Raw genomic sequence first — 22,452 nt, 5'->3', positions numbered from 1 at the left:
TGCTCCGTCTTACGTTGCCTTTGACGCCCATCATCCTGCTCTCGAGTTCGATGTTCAGATATCCCGACTCCCCTCTTCTGTCACTCGCAAACCTACCAAGTTCAACTTTCGTAAGGCGAACTTCGAAGATCTGAACTTAGCCCTGGCGTCAATCAACTGGGTCCCCCTCCTCTCTCCATTTAAGTGTGACCAAGCGCTCAACAACCATTTTATCTGATCTTCTTCCTTGTTACGTTCCCTCCTCTCTTAGGTGCTTACGCTCTTACCCCGTCTGGTTCACCACTGAAATTCACAAAAAACTACCTCAAAAACAGACTGCAAGAAAGAAGTTCCTGTCTTCTAGAAACGTTGCTGACTTACTTAGTTTTTTTTTCAAATCCCTTCGTTCCTCGGTCAAATCCTTAATACATAAGTCCAGAAACGAATATTTGTCAAGTGGTAGACTCACTAACCTGAAACCTTTCTGGTCCCACATTCGCAACTCCCACTGTCCTGCCCAGTTATCCCCTTCGTCCATTAAATTCTCTGGCTTCTCAGCTAACTCCCCCCAACTATCTTATGATTTACTCTGCCGCTACTTTTCGTCAGTCTATGTTCCGCCCCCCCTTCCTCCGAATCCCTCCCGATAGTGGATGTAGCCTGCTCCGCATCGCCTACCATTCCCCTTCTTACCCCTATCCTTGTCGAATACCTCATTGGCAAACTTGATGCCAATGTCGGACCTGGCTACGATGATCTTCCAAACCTCTTTTTGCTCAAAACTGGTAAGCCCATCTCCCTTCCCCTATCTCTTGTTTTCAACAAAAGCCTCGAAGAGAATCATTTTCCCGGCTTGTCGAAAGAGGCTCTCATTATCCCCATTCACAAAAGTGACGATCGTTCGCTTGCCGAGAATTACCGTTCCATTACCCTCCTCTCCTCCTGTTCCAAAATCTTGGAAAGATATGTCAACGACTGGTTGTCCGCCCACTTTGGCCAACACATAGTGAAAGAGCAACACGGCTTCGTTAAACGTAGGTCCACTCCCTCCAACCTGCTTGACTTTACCAACTTTGTCGCCAAATGTCTAAATTCACGGCAAGAAGTGCATACCATTTACACTGACTTCGCGAAATCTTTCGACACTGTAAATCACAAGATACTTCTATCCAAACTCTCGTCCCTAAACGTTCCCATACCACTTGTTTCATGGCTTGCCTCTTACCTTTCCAACCGATCCTGCCGCGTCTCTTTTGACGGCTGTACTTCCCGCTCCTTCTCCCCCTCTTCTGGCGTCCCACAAGGGTCTATTCTTGGTCCTTTGTTATTTTTATTTTTTATTAACGACCTTCCTCCCCTCCTTACTTGTCCCTGTTTGCTCTATGCAGACGACCTTAAGCTGTTTTCCGCTATATCGTCGCCTATGGACTGTGTTTCCCTTCAATCTAACCTGGACACTCTGGTTCGTTGGTGCTCGACTAATGGTTTAGCGCTAAACGTCAGAAAGTGTCACTCTATGTGCTACTCCCTAAAATCCTCACCCACTTGTTTCTCCTACTCTCTTAATGGACATTCCTTATCCTGCTTAAATTCCACTCAAGACCTCGGAGTCACTTTCGACAATAAGCACCGCTTTGACACCCATTGCATCGATGTCATCAATCGAGCAGCAAAATTGTCAGGCTTTATACTTCGCTCCTCCTCTGATTTTGACTCCATCCAACCCTCCTTAGCTCTTTTCAATTCCCAGCTCTCTCCAATACCCTCGAATATTGCTCCGTGATCTGGTCACCCTCCCGTAACTGTGATTGTCTTGCCCTTGAAAATGTTCAACGTAAATTCACCCGTTCCCTCTTCTTTAAGAAAAGCTTCCCTCGTGTGGATTACCCCTCCCGCCTCCGCTTTCTGAACCTTCCCTTCCTACAACAGCGTAGATCCTATCTGGATCTATGCACATTCTTTAAACTTTTCTCGGGTCTGATGGACTGCTCCGCCGCTGACGAGATCACCTGCCGTCCTGTGTCTTATAGCACACGTAACGCAGACATTTTCAACGTGCCCTTCGCAGAGCTCGAAGTCTTATTATAACGCAGAACAGCTTGGTCCTTTGAACTTCTCTACTTTAAGTAGTTTTAAACGTAGGATAAGTTTTTTGCTTTCTCCTCCTCCTGAGGACAATAATTAATTGAAATTTACTCTGTTTGTTGTCCGTTAAATTAAATAAATAAATAAATAACTAGATATTTTTACGGTTCATGTAATTTAAAGAGGTTGTTTAAATTTAACACTTAAAACAACGAAAACAATTTGAACAAATACTGGACTAGAATCAAAATATCTTATAAAAGCATCCGTAATCATAATTTAGCACTTAAATTGCTATTACTGCTCGTAGTTAAATTTTAACGAATACAAGTGCTATAGATATTTACAAAAAGATATATCTACGCTGGCTGTTAACTCTTCATCAACGGCTCCGTGGCAGCTTCTTTCTCCTTATCTCCATTAAGAGGTTGCATTTCCCTCTCCTTATCTTCTGACTTCTTAGGACTATTCCAACTCTGTAAGTTCGACTCACTGAATAGTACATAAAGTATGCCGGAAGCGAGTAACATTCCCGATGATATTAGAAACACATATTTCCAGCTAGTTACAGTTTGCTGCAAGAAAAGGTGGCTCCGAAGGTTAAAACTGTTAAGAATATAATTCCAATCTATCGGCTGGTAGCTTTTCCAAATAATCCTTGCTTGAAATTAGCTTCCACCAGCCTGAACGACTTACATTTCCTAAAGTTAGAATTCCCACAATTGCCGGTGATATAAAACCGGGAATGACTCCTATCATGCCGCTTATGCCAAGGACAATACCAGCATGATTTGGACTTATGTCCACAACACTGGCCAATGGTCCGGTGGACACAGCACCATGGACCGCCGTAGCTAATGTTAAAAACACTATTGCAGCTAAAGAATTACATCCTGAATAGGCTAAAGCAAGCACAAAGACTCCCTTCACTATGCAACCTGTAAAAGAAAAGGAAAAACATCAGGAGATGGTTTCGTACCAGTTAGCAGTGAAAGACTTACACATGAATGTAGCCAGCTTGCGAACATTCGTCCTCGACAACTTCTCTGACCGAAGTAAATAGTCTCCAAGAAGGGAAAAAACATATGCAAACGCCATGCGCATAACATGGGGAAGTCCTGACAGTATTCCAGTCTGCAAAACGATAAAGATAAAGATACACTCCTAAATTTCCCCAATTTCCATTTGTGCCATCATATTTACCATATGAATGTTCCAGCCATGAATTAGTTTAAAATAAGTTGGCGCCTGTGTCATAAGAGTAAACAGCCCCCAAATACCGCCCCATTGTGCCACAACATTCATCCATACCGCCCTCGATGTTAAGATTTCTTTCCACGGGGTTGGATTTTTTTCGCCACTATTCACCGACGATCCTAGCGCCTTTTCAATATAATTTCGTTCATCGCTGCTTATCCTTGGATGTTTTGCTGGCGAATCAAAAACGTATACAAGCCAACCCAAGTACCAGATAGTGCCGATGATACCACATACATGGAATACCAATTCCCATGATGACCAAGCGATGATGTAGCCAAAGACTGGATAGAAAACAGCTATTCCTACCGAGCTACCCAAATATGCTGTAACGAATTTACTTCTTTCGTTCGGCGGAATCCATTGTCCTGTTAAATGATGCATTGCAGGCCAAGCAAGTCCCTAGTAGAATATGTTTCATAAATTAAAAGGACAGCCATGATTGGGAGAGTAGCAGAAGGTTAAAGAAGAAGTCCTGAATCGATCAGCTCTGGTAAAATACTCATGAAATTTTAAATATTGATGCTAATAGCACAAATCCGGTGACATCTTTGCACAATTTTGAAGAGAAAAGCTAACGCAGTAAAATAAAGGACCCAACAATTTCTGTAAATTTGACATATTTCGAACTATTTTTAGGACATTTTGTAATGTCTTAGTGAATTGGGCGTAGACTTCCTAGTTGTCCAAAGTTAACCTAGAAGGTAACCCTCACCCAAGAACCTAAAATATGCAGTGATTGATCATGAAGTCCGCCCGCAAATATTGAAACTCCTTTAAAGTTTACGGTCGACTATTCCAGAGAGGGTGTGGTCGACGTCTAGTTCCAACACCTTGTGTTTTCGATCCGTCGTTCACGCGAACTTACTAGCAACCAAATGGTCCTGCTGACTTTCAAATTGTTTCACCCATCCATGTAACCTCCGAACCGTGGAGGTGTGAACGCAAAATAGTATTAGCATTACTTCAGGTCGCAGGCTTCGACGCAAGGTTTCCACCAATTCCGGTTCTTAAGATGATTGCTGCAACCGGGACACTAGCTTTGGTACGTTCCGGTAAAAATCAACAAAGAAATCACAATCTCGTTGGGTCCAACTGCGGTTACAAAATTGATCCCGAAGAGGGCCTCAACTGTCGATATTCCCAGTACCAGTCAACAGCGTCCTCCGAGAAGAGCATACAGGCATGCTTCACCAACAGAAAAAAATCCCTTTGCAGAGTAAATGTGGAGGTTTCGACCCTGAAAAGGAACTTGTCAATGGGCAGCAACCCCTCCAATCCATTATATGTTAGACCCCAAAAGTTCAAACTATTGGTCACTTCGTCGGAGGGTAGCGTACCTTGATAACGTACTGTTCAATTAGCAGGGAGGGTCAACGGAGGTAACTTAGATAATAGTGAAACAGGAGTTGTAGGTCATTCTATCACTGGCGGGCTGTTGAGATCGGGCGACCGTTATTCTTCGTCCAAAACTCACTAACAAAAAAGTAGCCTAGACATCAGCTGAACCTCCAAACAAGAAAATGATAGTAATACGGGCGTCACATTGAAGGTCCTCTGCTCAGTGAAGGTGTACTAAAGAACATTCGTTGCGTGTCTCCGGTCTGAGGGTAGGTCAAATTATCTTAAGTCGCAGTAGATCAACGCTGTGTTGGGGGTGCCTCCTTATAATGGGTCGACACCCAGGCCACTAGTCCCCATTCGTCTCGACCTGAACCTTTAAGTCCTTTCTGGACGTTTTCTTACTTTGACAGTTACAACAGGAGAAATGTAAAAATAAAATAAAAGAAAGCGCAAAAAAAGTTGGAATACTGGAAGGTAGTGCTGCGGGTATAATGGTTTTGTGTTTATCTTATGTGAGAAGCTTCTAAGCACATTTTTTCATTCGTATATGGCTAAAAACTCAATATATTCCTTCATATTTTTTTCAAACTGCAAGATATACGTACATTTTACAGCCTCACCTCTGCCCTGGGATCAGCGTGACCGAAAGTAGCGACAGGTGGTAATCGCTCCATTTATATATAATCGCAAATACGACATGAGTGAGAATTATATTGAAGTGAAATCCCTCGTAAGTTCAGACCTAAACGAGGCCGAAGTGATTTTTTTTTTGTTAAGGATGCTGGGGGTTCTGAGTCCCACTTGAAGACGGACCGGACCACTTGGAAAGGAACTTACTTGCTTGTAGTCTACAGAATCTTCTTTTTTAGGTTAGACACTCAAGTTAACTGACGGTTTCATCCACGGCAGAGGCAACTCATCAGAGGCTGCCTCACCTGCTATTATTAACTATCGAAACGGGATGTATTTTGAGACCTAGATTTCGTAGAGATGCACCACTGTTTTTTTTTTTCAGATTTTTCGGTTGGGTAGGTTCTGAGAAAGGGACCTGTTACACTTTTTGGGAGTCATATTTTGAGCCGATATCAAATATGGGACACGTGTCGAAAAGTATCAATTGAACCCTTTCATTTAATAACCCACATGGTCATATTCTGCAGGAAAAAATTTTTGCAACCCCCTTTCGCATGTATAAAGAGCCCCCCCCCCCCCCCTCCTTAAACTCAACACAAACAAACGCTACATGTAAAGGGATTTACGGACCGCGTGTTTTCACCGAATTTCATAACAATCGGTCCAGCCGTTTCAGAATTATTCGGATATGACAGACAGACAGACGGACAGAAGGACATGTAGGCATCGAATCTATTCAAATAAAGTTTTGTGCTCCACAAAACCTTAAAAAAAAACGCACTGTGGAGCGATAAAGGCGAAAGAAAGTAACAAAACTTCCAAGGAGCAGAAAGTAATAAGAAGCAAATTTAGCAAATATATAAATTATGTAACGCAATATAAAAAAAAATAAACCAAAAATAATTTAAATAATTATAAGAAGGTAATAATTTAAATAATCGAAAAAATAGATATAATTAACCAGTCCACGGTTGAATACTTCTTTCCCCCCCCCCCCCCCCCACAAATACAGTAAACCTATGGGGCATCCTCAATTATAGAGCTTGTGATGTTAAAAAAGGGCGAGAATTTCAAATCTGAGGCAAGGAAGACATTAGTCGGAGCACTCAGGTCCTGAATTTTGCAGCTCCACGAGAGCGGTCGAGCGCTTTTTTTATTTTTAATTTGGCGTGTGTGTTTTCAACTAGGTTACAGGAGTATTTCCTTTTTTTTTGTATTTCTGGTTACGGCGCGACCCTGCGCATCAAACCCAAGCCTGTCTAACACCGTGGGGTGCAAGCGCATGTGGACAGAATGCTTCAGTGGAGCTTCAGTATTTGCGGCGGACCTTCATAGTAAATTTCGGAACCATTTTTAGATTTGTCCTTTAGGTCAACTTCCGTCAACTAGGATAATCTTTGGCCATCGGCAAGGTCGTTTGTCCGCCCGATAGTCCAAGTTCAGAAAACCCTCAACTGTCTATGACTCAAAAATAATAGATTCTGCTGAATGGCCTTGGATCCCTAGTTTAGCTCAGGTCATCAGGCAAAACGGACCTACGCACATAAAGTAACCATAAGGTCTATCGACTGGGAAATGTTACTTAAACCCAAGTCACTAAGAAGATACTCTTGAACCCTCTTGAATGTACTCTTTCGCCTCTTTAACATTGTAACGTTGGAGTTTAATTCTTGATTGGATAAATTATGACGCAATTCATGAAATGGTTTTGAGAGTTTCACGAGAGCAACCAGCTAACAAATCATTCGCACTCGATCTACATAATTCAATGGCAACGCACATGAGTACAAATTTTATAAATACTTTAGCCTAAAATTAAACTCTGGAATCAGATCATTCAGGAAGATAGAACGACTGACCATGTACCAGACGCACTCATCTGGTATGCTCTACGACAACACTGCTACTGCTAGCGGGCTGGGTTGAATTGCTCTGTCTCGTATGTGTCAAAACCGCCTCGTATCTTTGTTCTATGTGTTCACTATAGAAGGAGAGGGCGCCTCACCAATCCTCTTTGTTCTTTGTATGGACACTGTCAGACGAGACATCGAACGTCCAGCAGCCACCGCTTTATGCAGATGATGTTTTCATGGCGTCTAATAGCAACAAGTCGGGAAACTTCCGGTTCCCGCTGGACGTTACCTCTAGCAGGTAACGTCTCCTGATAAGTTCAACGCAGTCTATCCTGCTCTACGGTGCAGAGGTATGGGCTGATGCTCTTGGCAAGGAGGTATATCGTAAGCGTCTCTTACAAATACAGAAACGGGTGGCGTCTAACATACCGCACGGTCTCTGAACGGGCCGTGATGGTGATCGCGGGACTGACCCCGTTGCCCTTCTTGCTAATGAGCGTCAAGCCATATACAAGCATAAAGGAGGTGGTTACTCGTAAAGAGCGGTAACGCGCCCTAGACGAGTGGAAACTCTCTTGGCAAAATGAAACTAGAGGTAGGTGGACTATGCAGCTCATCAGCAACTTACGAGTAGGTCCGTGGCTGAATCGGAAGCATAGTGAGACTGACTATTTCCTGACCCAGTTCTTAAGTGGGCATGGACATTGTCAGTCTTACTTGCAAAGGGAAGGCACAATCTCCGGATTATGTGTTTTGCAATGAAGTTGTGGACTACGCCCGTCACAGTTTTTTTTCTTGTAGAAGGTGGGATGGGTTTTGTCAGCAGCTATATTTAAACACAGGGGATCTTTCTCCAGACAACATTGCAGAGGAGATGCTGAGGAGTGCTGACAGGTAGAGCCATGTTGCGTATTACTCGACCGGTGGTGGAGCCGAATGGCAGGGGGTTCCTTGAACTGAAAGTTCCCTTCCTCCTCTTCCCTTCCGTTGGTGAAAGGAACTCCCTGATTTGAAGGCTCCGCAAGGAGGGAGAGTTCTGTGACTAGCCAGAAGTAATGTGGCAGACGGTTCCAGTCTAGCTCTCCGACGATGGGGAAATTTTTAATTGGTAGTCCGAAGACTTACCGTTGCGGGAGTCCAACACTCCAAATGCATCCACCTACCCTACTCGAAAAAAAGGTATTTCAATGCCTCATCTATGCATTAGACGGAATGATACCCAAAAGTTAAAAAGTAACCAAATTTTGCGAAATAAAATTAAAAAAAAGAAGATTACTCTTCCAAATTAACTTCTTACTCCTAAGATACTGGTTCCTAAAAAATCATAAATAATACTTACCACAACCATTCCTTGAAATACTCGAAGCACTATCAAAACCCTGTAGTCCCAATAAGAGGCCAATGGAAGTAAAAAGCACAGCCAACTTCCTACGACATTTGATAAACCAAATACTAACTTCGTTCCGTATTTCTTGGCCAGGATCCCACCTGGTATCTGTGTCGCCCAATGAAGCCAATAATATGAGCCAAGAACGAGTCCTTGTTGATATTCATTCCAGCTGAAGCCCTGTTTGTCATAGTCGATCTGATGCAAATGAAATGAGAAAAGGACAAACAATGGATAATTAGGTTGAGGATAGCAATAACTTATGGAATTAGAGTAATTTATCTAAATACTTCAAGTAATCAAAAGTCTGTGCCATAAATTATTTTTCAAAGTGAAAATCAAGCACACGCTCTAATCTGTTTGTTCTATTTTTCGCTTAAGGTCTAGTTTTATTTGCATTTTAATTATTTCTCTTTCTTGAATCTTTTCGGTTAAGATTTATCTGTAAGTAGGAGACTATGAATAGCATACACTTGTGATGTGATATTACTTCTAGTCGAATCCAGAGGTTTGTCATGGGAATGACAAAATTTTGAATTGAGATAATAAACGTTTGGTACAATTTCACGTTATAAATCAATAGATAAAGGTGTTTTTTGAGAGATTGCGTCGTCTTCAAATATTTACATATATCAAATATGTATCACGTCTGTCAACTGTCTAGTAAACACGATATTGCGGTTTTTCGAAACGATATACAAATGTTCTTTATTTTTGGAAAGATTTATAGAAATATTTTTCTGAATACTCTCAGGAGCGGAGTTGAATGGATGATTAGATGCGAAACTTGCATGGCAAAACACACGACGCTAATATCTTCTCCATCCATTAGAGTGATAAATAGTCTAGGACGCCAGTAGATTCAGCAGTACATTTGTTGGAACTGAAGTTTACCGAGAATCTATGCCTTCTATTTACTCCTTTAAGATTTTAACCAAAACCTTCTGTAAGACAGCCTAGTCCTGTAACCACTGAACTGTCACGACACTTCATTTTTACTTTTTACAAGTAAATGCTTCATTATCCTTAGCAGCACACACAATATTGTACAAGTATTATATAGTATAGCTTCCAGCAGCACAACAAACAGGAAATATATACATATAACCGAAACTAAAATTTGAACCCGGGCAGGAGACCAAGTAGCTGAGGCTCAATAACCTTAACCACTACACAGTCGATACAAGTAAGAAAAGGGGAAAGTAGAATTCGAATAAAGGCTAATTCCCATAAAAAAACCCAAGGTAAGCTTCACTTGACCCAGATTTCCTTAATGTTAATGAACTCATGCCCTTTAAGCACAGCAGAGAATCGACGCCTACACTTCTAGGTACGTTTAACTTTAACTCCTCGGACCCCTTTTCAACGTCGTGGATGACTTTCTCTACTCAAAAAAATCTTTTTTAAACATATTTTATTTACCCTTATCATCATCCCTCGACCATTACCCACCTTGTTGGGATGAGGGAGTTCAGAAAGGAAGATGATCTAGGAAACCAGATAGGAAACAAAAGGTGAAACATGAAGCTAAACGGTAGTCAAAATTCCAAGCCAAAGAGTGTCTACCGTGCCGACGGATGACAATCACAGGAGTTAAGATATCACCATGAGCGGTGAACTCTGGGTTCCAACTAGCCTTGTCTTGAGAAAAAATAAAGGCTATGGCAGCCAATTATGATAAATTGGTAAGAAAATCAAAATTAAATTTCGAGAGTAATGATCCAACCATGAGTTCTTCACTGATTGAATTGGAGACCAACCCAATTTTGACCCAAGCCTTAACGGACGAGCCGAAGTAGGCATTTTCTGCCAGCACTCCTAACCTCAGGCTCAAGTTGGCACTACCTCCCTTACGCATAAATCTGTCTGTAGGCAAAAAACTACCTTCGGGCAAACTTCAACCCCCGGGTTGTGCCAAGGTAGAGGGGAAAGGACCGTCCATGGTATCTGTGGCTCAGGACAATCCGAAGGCGATCCGAACTCCTCAGTCCAAAAAACAATAAAGAGGGCTCAGCTGGCATCAGCTAAGTCTACATTTACAGTCAAGACTATCGTAGCCGATGGATGGGTCTTGTATGAAGTCAATAATTTTCCTCTTTTTAAATCTAAGGACTACTCAAATTTTACTTTGAGTCAGTAGATGCATACCGTAAAATGTTCCGGCTACAGTTTGGCGACAAAGTCCGAACGACTGCTACATCGTCAACGATGTGTGGGCAGGTGCGCGAGTAACCCTGAAGAGGGCCACTGAGCTACCTGCGATCAAAAAGTGTTTTCTCTGGCTCCCAGATGAGGAGCATAATAGCGCTGGGGCTAAGAAACAACTTACTGTCCAGAATAACCTCAACAGTACTGCGTGGATGACCCTAGGCAGGAAATCAAGAGAGAACTGATAGGTCGAGAACGTTCCTTATTGCCGGCATTCCTAAACCGGATATTGAGAAGTTTCACGAACAAAAGCTCCGCCGGGTCTTCTGAAGCGTAAATGCGCTGCAGTACCTCCCAAATATAAGTTTCTAGCATTATGAAGCGGTCACCGCACTAATCAGTCGTCGTAATAGTAGCTGCAGGAAATGTATATATCTCATACATGATGGGAAAACAAGGAACTTAAACTTCCGGCACGCTAACCTTTTGTACGCCAATGGTGGTTTCAAAAAACCTCCAACCTAGCCTTGTTAACGAGGAGAGTGGGGAGTATCAAATAAGATCCCGCTTTCAGATCACAGCTGCATTGATTTCGTAATGGGCATGAATTCATCTCTAACCGCACCATTTCGACAGACAGATTGGGCGACGTACAAAACAGAACTGAGCAGCCAAGTTACGATCCCTGGAAAGCGCATCAAATCCACTGCTGAAATTGAGAAAACAACCCAAATGATTAGAACTATTATAGTATGAGAGAAGCTCTCGAAGAGACCAGCTCATTGAATACTCCAAAGAAGGGTTAAATACCATAGTCAAAATCTAATTCAGTTGAAGCGGTTCCTTGCAAAAGTATACTGCGTAAGAAGAGTGGACTAGTTACGTTCACTATAGATGTTAAGGACAGCTACACGCTACCCATCTTATGAGGGGTGGAAATCCAGCTGGTACAAACAGTCAAGTATTTAGGAACATATTTTGGCTTAAAGCTAACGTGGAAGCATCATATCCAGGAATAATCCTGCAGATTGCTTTGGGGAGAGATCTATGTTATTTCATTGTCAGTAGAAGAATATTTGTGACTAAATGGAACATTCCAACATTGGAGACTGACAAACTGGCTGGCCAAGGCTCTGGAGCGGCAATGGTTGTACTTGAGTCAGCATTTGGCATCCATCCATCAATCTGAAGGGTGAAATTGCAAGGATTTACTCAGCGGAATGGGAAAAATTGAATTGCTACCGTATCTGAATTTTTGTGATAGAATCAGTGATCGACTTGGGGGTTAGTTTGTATTCCTCCTATTTACTCCTTTGTGAAGTATAATGAATTCTTGTTATTTTCTTTCGCATTTTAATTTTGTGAAATGATGTTTCTTAATACTTAATGCTACCTAAATGATAATCCTACAGCAGCATAACAAACACATACACCCATGACAGCTGAGATTCGCTAAGTTTCGCTTAGCTAGCTTAACTTTTTTGTTATCGGTGGCAATTATGACTGCGTGGTCTACCTGACTCTCTCTACAATTTTCTTTGCTTGAATGTACTTTGCGTAATACATCGATCATAATAATTTTATTTTCAAAGGAAATGCTATTTAGAAAATTATGCTCGCAATACTTAGGATTTCCAAAAACTATTTTAAAAACTCTGAGATGGCAATGCCAACACCGTATTGAGTGTGTGGGCTACCAAAATAGAGAAACTTATAGCCATTTCTACTGCGTTATCGTTCTATGTCGCAGCCTTTGACACCAGACCATCAGGTTTCTTGTAGAGCGCAGATATAATGCGCCTTTTCTCTTCAGTCTTTCCAGTGAGGGTGCCAATATTTAGCGTGCAGACACGTGTTTGATTTTCTCAGACTAATTTACTTACGTTCTAACGCAATTCTGTGTCAAAAACCCTTGCTCATTTTTTGACAGGACCGAGGCTTGTCCTGCCGCGTCGACTAAGGTAAATGCCCTAACATTTTTCCAAAGCTTATGACTCAACACTGTCATTTTGTTTTTAATGACATTGGATGCATTTGCAATGTCGTCCGTCCTGTGGCTCTCTATGGTTCTGAGTGTTGGCCACCTATAAAAGACAATGAACGGCGTCTTGTGGTAATGGAGACGAAGATGTTGCGTTGGACAAGTAGCGTGACACGTTTTGATCACATCCGAAGTGAGGATATCCGCGATCGTTATGGGGTTGGGTCGATCGTGGAAAAATTGCGAAAGAGGCATCTTCGATGGTATAGTCACGCAATTAGTGCTAACAAGAATTTACTTGCCAAGATTAGTCTGAACATCAAAGTCGATGGTAAACGACCAAAATTCAGACCGAAACAACGGTGACTTGATACGCTGGATGGGGATTTAAAAGCCTCGAGATTGCACCCAGATCAGGCATTCGATAGAGCCAAATTTTGGAAACCGATCACGACGAGCCGACCCCGCTTGTGAACGGGACAAAGGCTGAAGAAAAAGAAGAAGGATGCATTTGTTTGGTCGGCCTGTCGCGGACCTGTCACCAGGGAAGATTAGATAAGTGGAATAGCTTCAACTATACTTTATTTATCTCTTTCCCTGATCTCAACGCTTTTTTTTGTTTTACTAAGGATAACACAAAATACGTTACCTCAAACCCTCATCATTCACCTGGGCTTTGGACCTGCATGCCACGTAAATAACATTACGGAGTTTGTTCTACCTTTATACTACTATTAACACGTTACGAATTAATATGCCTAACCCCCGTAGGCTTTGTAGAAAGTCACTTTAGTTCCGGTGCTTCTTTCCAAGAATTGAGTAGATTCTAGTAACTGCACCGCGTGCTTTACTAATAGTAAGTTATAGCGAGATCAAGATGTGGGTTACACCTTCCGAATTCATGAAATTTAATTGCTAAGTACTTTATTGCTCACAGTTGTGCCGCCCGTGTTAGGCATCAGGTGTTTAGTTCTTCTTTGATCTAGATCTATTGTATCTAGAGTATCTAAGTGATGGCTGTGGTAGTATTTGCCAAGAACTACGACCGCTTTGACTAACTTATCAGGACGAAAGCTCGAAGGAAAGATAAATTAACGTGCACAAAATGTTCGTAAGGTGGTGCGTAGTGTCAAGTTTTTTAGGTTTAGCAGCTAAATCTGAGTTGAATTTGTCCTAGTTAATATGGGCTAGGAATCTCATTGCTGTGAGTTTAACTGCAAAATAATCGAACATGCCCGACCTTATTTTACATAACTACACCTGCAGAAAGTGTCTTGATTCCCAAGACAGCAGGAAATAGTCAAAAATGGACTGGCCCGGTAAAATCATTTCAAGCTGCTTTAAGGATGCTCGTTGTGGATCGAGGTTACTTCTTTTCGATTATCTGCTGTATCGTCTCAGGAGGTGTGCCTAGAGTTGAAGTCGCCACCAAAAATAAGGTACTTGGACTTTAACTAGAGATTGAATATGGGGCTTAAGTCATGTCTAAGTTGGTCGTTTAGTCGGGAGTTGCATTGAATTTCAACAAAGGCTACCATAATTAGCGGTAGTTTTACCTAATGGCGTTGCGGCGAAAGAGGTTCGCAGGTAATCGATGAAAACTTAAAGCTTAATAGGTTGCGGTGGGCGGGTCAATTAATCCGTATGGATGAGGATGATCCCACCCGGAAAGTCTATAAGGGCAATATCTATGGTAGAAAAAGAAGGCGAGGCTGACCCTGCCTAAGATGGAGCGATGGCGTAGGCCAGGAGGCCAGACAGCTTTTAGGGATATCGAATTGGTGGACCTCGGCGAAAAACCGGGATGTCTGGAGTTCCTTATTAAGGCAGGCCTAGACCGGATACCGGTTGTTGCGCCGCTGATGATGATGATGATGTATTTATTGCATCCGCCTTATTACACGAGGCTGTTTTCTCGATTGTCAATGACCCACACTTTGATTGTATATACATCTTCTCTCAGTAGTTTGCTGGCAGAGATAGACGCATTTCGGGTTCTGTAGAACTTACAGAACCTACACTGCTCAATTCAAAGAAAGCAACAATAATTGGTCAAACCCACAGCGCGTGGTGCTAGCCTAAGTTAATCCATTCAAGTCAAGCTTATATTAACAACCATCTTTTATGTTGGGAAGCAAGGCAAATATAGGGAGGCGATTTATGATTCTTGGGAAAACCAACAATTAGAAATATGTTATGCCCAATTGTTTATATCGGTCTATCTGCTACTGCAAAACTACCTTATTTTAATCAAATATGCATACACTCTTCAGTTTTGAAATGCTAATGAACTGAAGTAACAAGTTAAAACGCCAGCATTAATGCAAAGCTTTCGAAATATTTTATTCATAGATTATGTGGGAACCTTAGATGAGTACATTGATACTTCGCAAATTGCTACGATTAGATTCATTTAAACAATGTTAAGGTGATCAGAAGCTTTACGATACTTTTATGATAATTATTTAAAAAAGAATAACACCTGAGAAACAATATTCTCCAGACTTAGTAGATTGTGCCGTTCGTATCCATTCAGAATTTAGTCTATGGCTTCAATAATAGATTACCTTTTCTAAATGAGTAATATTAATACTACGAATATCATAAATCATTAGTAATACGGGTTTATAGATTGGATCAGTGAATGGAAAATAACGTTGTTGTGGTTTCGTTTATAGTATGTTCAAAATTATAATAACTACCAAAGCGGGTTGTCTACTTATCAGTATCACATGCTTATAAAGTTAATTAATTATTATACGAATGCCGTTTAATATTTGAAGGCCTAAGAACACCAAATAAGTATAACATTTCGAGAGCAACCTTGCTATAGGCAAATATGAAGTAGAATTGTACCCTTCTATCGACAAGCAAAATGGATGAACCCCCAAAAGCAGGGGAAAATAATGTAGAGACTTTGGCTTCTGATTTCCATATCGGTGTAGCAAACTACTACCAAAATTCCACTCCAAATCAGCTTTCTAAAATGATCGCCGAACTCCTCTCAAAATCAACGTATAGAGGATGAGGTGAAAGTTTAATACGCCCAAGAATTAGAGCTCGTCAAAAAACGAAACGCGTGCTCGCTACCAAACTGCGAACAAAAGAGTGGAAGGCGGAATCTCCCCACGTCATTATCCGAAACCTGCAGTATTGTATCAGTGCCCTGAAAGCGACGACACCAGCCCACCGAAGCACCTACCCAGCCCCAGGCTAAACATCTTCTTCTGCTACCCGGCATCAACCTGACACATTCCCCCACATCCCACTCAGCAGCATTGCGGCCACTACCACCGCATTCAAGAACCGATTCGACAAGGTAAGTAAAATCTCTCCTCTTGTTAGTGACGATCCCCCAGTGATTTCACCGTCACTAAGTCAACCTTGCAGAAACTGCTCCCCCATGACTTTCTCATCAAAAAGTCAAGAGCCAGAATCGAGAACTGCAGTCTCCATAGCTGGTTCATTACCTTCGATTTGATCTTCTCAGAGGAGCAGTTGACGAGAGTCAGGACCATTCGACGACGCGTATCCAACCCACCCCTACAAATTCTACTGCCCGACCCGCCATCATGATCTCATCCAGCAACATTACCTATTCCTAAAACGACATCAATATGCAGCAACTTTTCGAAATATTTTCGATGAAGGTCAACTCTCTAACTTCCAATAATGTACTTTAGATTTATTGAGCTAAATATTAGCTCGGTAGTCGGAAGAGCGCGGCGATACGATTTTGAATTCTCTTTCTCAAGAAACACAAACCGCAGGTTGTGTTCCTTCTGTGAGACCAGAGTTCATCCCCGCTAATCCCAAATTACAACCTCTTTTGAAAAGATCGCTTTCAGTAGCTCCAACCCGGCTCCACTATCGCTGGTGGAATCGTAGTGCTCATTTCCGATAGATTCGAATCTACGCAACACTACCCTCTAATGGACTTCCTCAAATCCAATCCGCATATTCATAGATACAATATCTATCACGGTATACACTGCAGTTGACTATTACCCCAACCAAATCTTTGATTCCTCCTACCTCCCCAAACTCAACTCCCTTTATTTTTCTCAACCACGTAAGGTAGCCAAGTCTTGGGCCCTCGCCGTTGGATCTGAAAGTCATCACTCGACCAAAACCCTAACTTCAATGGCCACCAACTCCTCAGGCGGCTCACATATCCCTACTCTGCCCGAAACATTTCATTCGCTCCAGTTACCATTCCTATCTAGATCACTTCCTAATCTTCTTTATCATAACCATCATCCCAAATCTTAACATCTTCTCTGTACTACTGGCCACTGGAAACTCGTCAAACAGCACCTAAGCAGAAAATATATATATATATCTTCACATCTCCCAAAAAATTTCTAACGTCGCAATCGAACATGCAGTCGAGCAGGTCATCCAAACTTCATGCGATGAGCTAATCCTGCAACGAACCCTTGGCTGCAGAAACAATATCATTCAAGATATCAATCGATGCAGACCTTTAGGCAGTTGATTCTCGTCACAGTTCCACACCCTAAAAACCGACACATACGTCCTCGACTTCGACCCATTAGAGCCAGAATCCGCATTCTATATTTAGAGCATACCAACTCACGCTTAGCGAGGACTGTTCGAAATGCGGACACTTTCCGTGAAGTAAGGCAAACCTGCCTTGTTCTCGGAAAATTTTAGTCAGAGCGACTATCCTCCCTCAAAACAACCCGCCCCCCCCCCTCAACGGAAAAGGCAACTGGTTTTGATCGCGTAACTATAGTCGTTCTTAATATATGTGCCAATTCAATTGTCCCTTTCCTGTCCCTCCTTATAAATGACTGCAATCCTGAATGCCCACTTTCCTACAAGCTGGGAATACCCACAAATAGTCTCCCTCAAAAAACAGGAAAACCCACCCCAACTCAACAGCTATCGATCAATCTCAATAGTCTCTTTCCCAGTAAAAGTCGTTGAGCGAACTCTCAAAACGTTCATCAACGACCAAATTGACTTCAACAATTCTATACCAGATTTCCAGTTTGCAAATAGCCCTACATATTTGGTTGAGCACCCCGTTCTGGTCCTAAAAACGGACATCCTGGGGCTCAATAACAAAACATCTACCTGAGCATGCCTTCTCGAACTTAAGGAGGCTTTCGACTCAGTCTGGCAGCACGGACTAGTCCATAAATTACACCATTCCCTATCCCTTCTATGCTAGATAATACTCAGCCTCCTAGATAACCGCTCAACAAAAGTAACCATACTCGAAACCATCTCTCCACCCTATTCTTGCCCGGTTGGAATCTCACAAAACTCATTTCTCTCCGCCACCCTTTTCCCACTCTTCACAGCAAAATCACCCTCGTCTCAAAACTCCATCAGAATCCTGCAAATGCAGACGACCTTATCATCTACACCTCGGCCAGAAACATTTTGCTCGGGAATACCACCTCAACCACCGTCTTAACAACCTGCACCATATTTCGCTAAGTGGAAACTCACCCTGAATCCACACATATGCCAAACTATTGTCTTCCGGGGCTGGCTCAAGCTTTCAAAGCAATCCATACAGAACATTAGAAAAATTTCACTCCAGATTAACAACTCTCCCATCCCAAATACCAATAATGCCACGTACCTAGAAGTCATTATGAACTCCAAACTATCCAATGTTTCCCACATAAAAAAAGACCCTTATCAAAGCCAACTCAGCCTTCGACGCCTTTCGCCCCATTATGCTCTACCCAGGCACTACTTCATATAATATCAAAATTATGTGCTATAAACAAATCATAAAATCCATTACAGGTTACGGCTTTATTTTCTGGTGTAACTCATCCCAAATGCAGATGAAGCGACTGCGCTGTAGGAAGAAACTCTTCCTACGAGACGTAGTCCAAATATACGGTAATGAAGACCCCCAGTTGGAGGTCCCAACAGCTGAAGACGACGGAAAAATTCTGCCACCGCCAAGCATAGAAGAAGCAGTCCGTGCAATGCAGCTTAAGAACCATAAGTTGCCAGAAGCTAATAGAATTACAACCGAACTGCTTAATTTGGAGGCGACTATACCAGAAGTTCATCAAGTTATGCTCAAGGTTTGGGACAGTAAATCCATCCATGATGACTAGCGACGAGGCATTATCTGTCCCATACATAAAAAGGGTATTTCACACAGTGCAGGAATTATAGATATTTCGCTAGAGACTGCAATCCATAAAATGTTCTCTACTATCTTGCTGATCCAGATCAGACTCTCTCTCTCTGCGGCACGTGTTGAAAAATGTTTAGGATATGGTCATCGGTTGCACCATCACTTCCCACTTTACACGGCCATGAAAGATCAAGAGAAAGTTCGATTTCCCAAGTAAATTAATAAGACTGGCGGGGCTGGCCAATATACAGAGCCACAGCAGGATCACTTTCGAGACCCTTCACCATCAACAAAGGCCTAAGGTAAGGGGATGTCCTATCATACTTCCTTTTTAGTCTGGCCTTAGAAAAATTAATCCGTGATGCTCATGTAAATACGCGAGGCACTATCTTCTTCAAGCACCTACAATTACTGGCCTATGCTGACAATGATAGTGATATAATGAGAAGAAAAACCGAAGATGTATAAACTGCCTGCTCCAGATCAAGTAGGCAGTGATTGGCTCGAAATTTTGGGCTGACCATTAATGAAGGCAAGAAGAGCTGACACTCAAAGTGTGGGACAGCGAATCAATGCCTGACAACTGGTAACGTGGTATTATCTGTTCCAGGTATCACGTTGCTGAGTACCATTTATAAAATATTCTCCGCTAGGTTGGATAGCACCATATGAGAGGACGAGGCTTTACTCCAGGCAACAATCAGCAACAGATCAGCTTTTCTCTGTGCAGCAAGTGATGGAAAAACTGTTGAAATATAGCTAGCAATTGCATAATCTTTTTATCGACTTCAAGGCCGTCTATAATAGCATAGCCAGGGTAAAAGTGTACGCGACCATGAGAGAATTCGATATCCCCACCAAATTGATAAAACTGACTAGGCTGACCCTGACCGTGCGAGGCAGATAAAAGCAGCAAGAAGAAGCCATTCAACATCAACCACGGTCTAAGACAAGGGAGTGCCCTATCATGCTTCCTCCTTAACCTGGTCCTAGAAAAAGTGAGCTGCAATGCTGATGTTAATGCCAAAGACATCCTCTTCAAGTCCACCCAACTACTGGCCTATGCTGAAGATATTGACATTATGCGATGAACAGCCCGAAATGAACAGTCTACCTTTATCCATATGAAGTGGGCGGCGATTGGGATGAGATCTTGAATACAACTTTGAGACCGTTAATAATTTCACCTATTTAGAGTCAAAATTCACAACCGATAACATCTACGATGATGAAATCGGCTCAAGATTGTTGGCAGCCAACAGAACCGATTTCATCTTATAAAAATTGTTTCACTCGGTACGTTTCATCATAGGGTCCAAACCCTTACTGAACAAAACAATGAAGTGCTCATGTATTCCTAGAAGACCTGTGTTCTTAGCAAAAAAAATTAAGAACTTTCAGCCGCGTTCCAGAGAAGACTCCTCCGAAGAATTTTTAGCCCTTACGTTAGCCTGAACGATTCCGTAGTCTCTATAACGATGAAATTTATGAACGATACCACGACCGCCAGGCTATGGATAAAATCCGGAAACTCATTTGTTCCAAAGAAAATTTGCCGCTTTGGAGGAAAAGCCTCCTAAAGGAGGATAGACGACTATGTGACCTATATAACGGCGAAATTTATGAGCAATGCCACGATCGTGCGTTTGTAGATGAAATTCGGCTCAATAGGTTGTGATGGACTGGCCACATAATCCCTATTTGTGAAGATGATCCAACCCGGAATGGATCGATGACGCAGGGTGAGACGCCATACAAGCTTTTAGGGATATCGAACGGGCGCAAGGCCGGGATGTACGGAATTCCTTACTAACGTAGATGCCGATGATGATGTTAATCCCATTTGATATTTTAACATTTTTTCAAGCCCTCAACTTTCACATGGTTAACACAAATTTCTTTTATTTCGAGGAAGAGAATGTGCGAGCAAGTGTCAATAGCCTATGTGGCTAGCGGGCTCCACTTATTTATCAAACTTCACTGGGACTATGTAGTATAATTCTCACACGCGATATGAAAGATTGTTATTGGGGTCTTACTTTGCATACTAAGTACCACGATGCAATTATTAATCTCAACGCATTTCGAAACGATGTATAAAACATAAGATCATAAGATGTTAAAATAAAAACCTAGTAATCGTTGGTATTGAATACCCCGATCAGCCCTAGAATACTGATACATTTAAGAGTTGTTTCGGCGCTCGCCCGTGATAGCTCCAAGGAATGCGGACTCTTTCATAACAGCAGACACAATACGGTATATTGCTTACTACTACGGATCATTGGATCATTACAAACGAAAGAAATGATCGATTTTTTTGTTGTCTATTCACAAGGCTCAAGATATTTGATACGTTATCATTCAAATCAATGAGTTTGGCACTTGATGAATCAGTTACGGATATGGTGGCTTTATTCAGACCCTTGGACTACGAAATTCATCTCCCGAAAAATATTCTAACATACATCACCTATGGATTATTCTACAGTCGCCATCAAACCCAGTGGTTGTAACCTTAGCAACAATACTCTCTCGTGAATAGGCTAACACCTTTACTTACATTGAACATTTCGAAAAACATCCTCTCCAAGGAAAATTTTTCCGCTTTGGTTTTATTCTGCATTTCAGGAACAATTTCGATTGAAGCATTTGAAATGATCGTACCGAAGATGCTACTTTTATTAGAAATATTCTCTAAACTTTCGTACACATCTGTCCCATTAATATAATCCACGGCCGTCCAATTGTTTGGTAAGTGATTTACAATTGGACTTTTCACGGATGTATCAAAACATTCCGCCGAGAGGCTTTTGCTCGATGAACTTGATTTCGTTTGACGCACCATATCAACAATTGTAATATTCAAATTGATCCGCAGCATATAGTTGACCGCAAAACCAACAAAAGCCAGGTACCACAAAACCGTGCGCGCTTGAATATCTCCCATGACGACGATCGTAAGGTAAAACGGTTATCAAATATCGACAAACTATAATTTACAAGCTAACACTAATGATCTAAATCACAATTAAAACGACTACAGAGAATCTGGACCTCCATTCGAGAACTCAAATCCTCTTCCGTACGTCCAAAGCCAGATCAGATCTGAGACTAAACCATATCAAACACTAACCCCCGACTGCCGTGAAGACTGGCTAATAATCAACATCATTTCAAACTACATCTCCGCACAACGGAAAATAATCTCAGAATATGGAAGTTTGCGCTTTATCGCCATACTTGCGATGAACAAATATTGGTTGGTCATACGGTATTATCAACGAAATCTTCTTCAAGATAAAATTATTCTGGCAATTGTTCACTATCTGGGAACCTTTAAGGAGACTTCTTTTCGATTAAGTCAGATCACGCAGGTGCTGATAAATGAGCAGTTGATAACCAAACCCAAATGAAAGAATGTTCAATAGAATATAAGAGTACCAAGTTCACTAAAGAAAGATGCAAATGTGAATGTAGATATCAACGCTTGTGATAGGGATCCTTTTTTACTAACCCCCTCGAGTTTACAAGCGGCTATTTCACTTGGTAAAATTAACCCTGAAATAAACTTCGAGCAAGAATAAAAAATGCCTAAAGTAGTAATTTCAGGGGATCAAAGTGCTTCCATAAAGCAAGGTAATTAGCG

General features: G+C 41.8%; 1 protein-coding gene across 2 annotated transcripts; it reads right to left on the bottom strand.

Annotated features, from left to right (window-relative positions):
• Positions 1-2,229: 2,229 nt before the first annotated feature.
• Positions 2,230-21,972, bottom strand: LOC119655771 (sialin-like). 2 transcript variants are annotated; one of them, XM_038061827.1, is made up of 7 exons: positions 21,367-21,972; positions 8,491-8,736; positions 3,268-3,723; positions 3,066-3,198; positions 2,761-3,002; positions 2,434-2,639; positions 2,230-2,338 (listed from the first exon to the last, which is right to left on the bottom strand). In XM_038061827.1, exons 1-6 carry the CDS (start codon positions 21,751-21,753, stop codon positions 2,436-2,438), a joined length of 1,668 nt encoding a protein of 555 aa, XP_037917755.1. In that variant the 5' UTR covers positions 21,754-21,972; the 3' UTR covers positions 2,230-2,338; positions 2,434-2,435. The 2 variants fall into 2 exon arrangements, with proteins under 2 accessions (XP_037917755.1, XP_037917754.1); XM_038061826.1 differs by having other exon boundaries at positions 2,230-2,639.
• Between the last annotated feature and the right edge of the window lie 480 nt (positions 21,973-22,452).

Source organism: Hermetia illucens, chromosome 4 (genome assembly GCF_905115235.1).
Source record: "Hermetia illucens chromosome 4, iHerIll2.2.curated.20191125, whole genome shotgun sequence".
Classification (NCBI taxonomy): domain Eukaryota; kingdom Metazoa; phylum Arthropoda; class Insecta; order Diptera; family Stratiomyidae; genus Hermetia; species Hermetia illucens.
Note: the sequence above shows the minus strand (reverse complement) of the source record. Positions and strands in the feature narration are given on the sequence as shown.

What these genes read in the sequence shown, in the direction of transcription:
- LOC119655771 (XM_038061826.1), bottom strand. Translation starts at nt 21,753, where the DNA reads ATGGGAGATATTCAAGCGCGCACGGTTTTGTGGTACCTGGCTTTTGTT. An exon ending in ATGGCTGGAACATTCATATG is followed by an intron (nt 3,199 to 3,267) that starts GTAAATATGATG and finishes ATCGTTTTGCAG; the next exon opens with ACTGGAATACTGTCAGGACT. An exon ending in GAATTCTAACTTTAGGAAAT is followed by an intron (nt 2,640 to 2,760) that starts GTAAGTCGTTCA and finishes CTTTTCTTGCAG; the next exon opens with CAAACTGTAACTAGCTGGAA.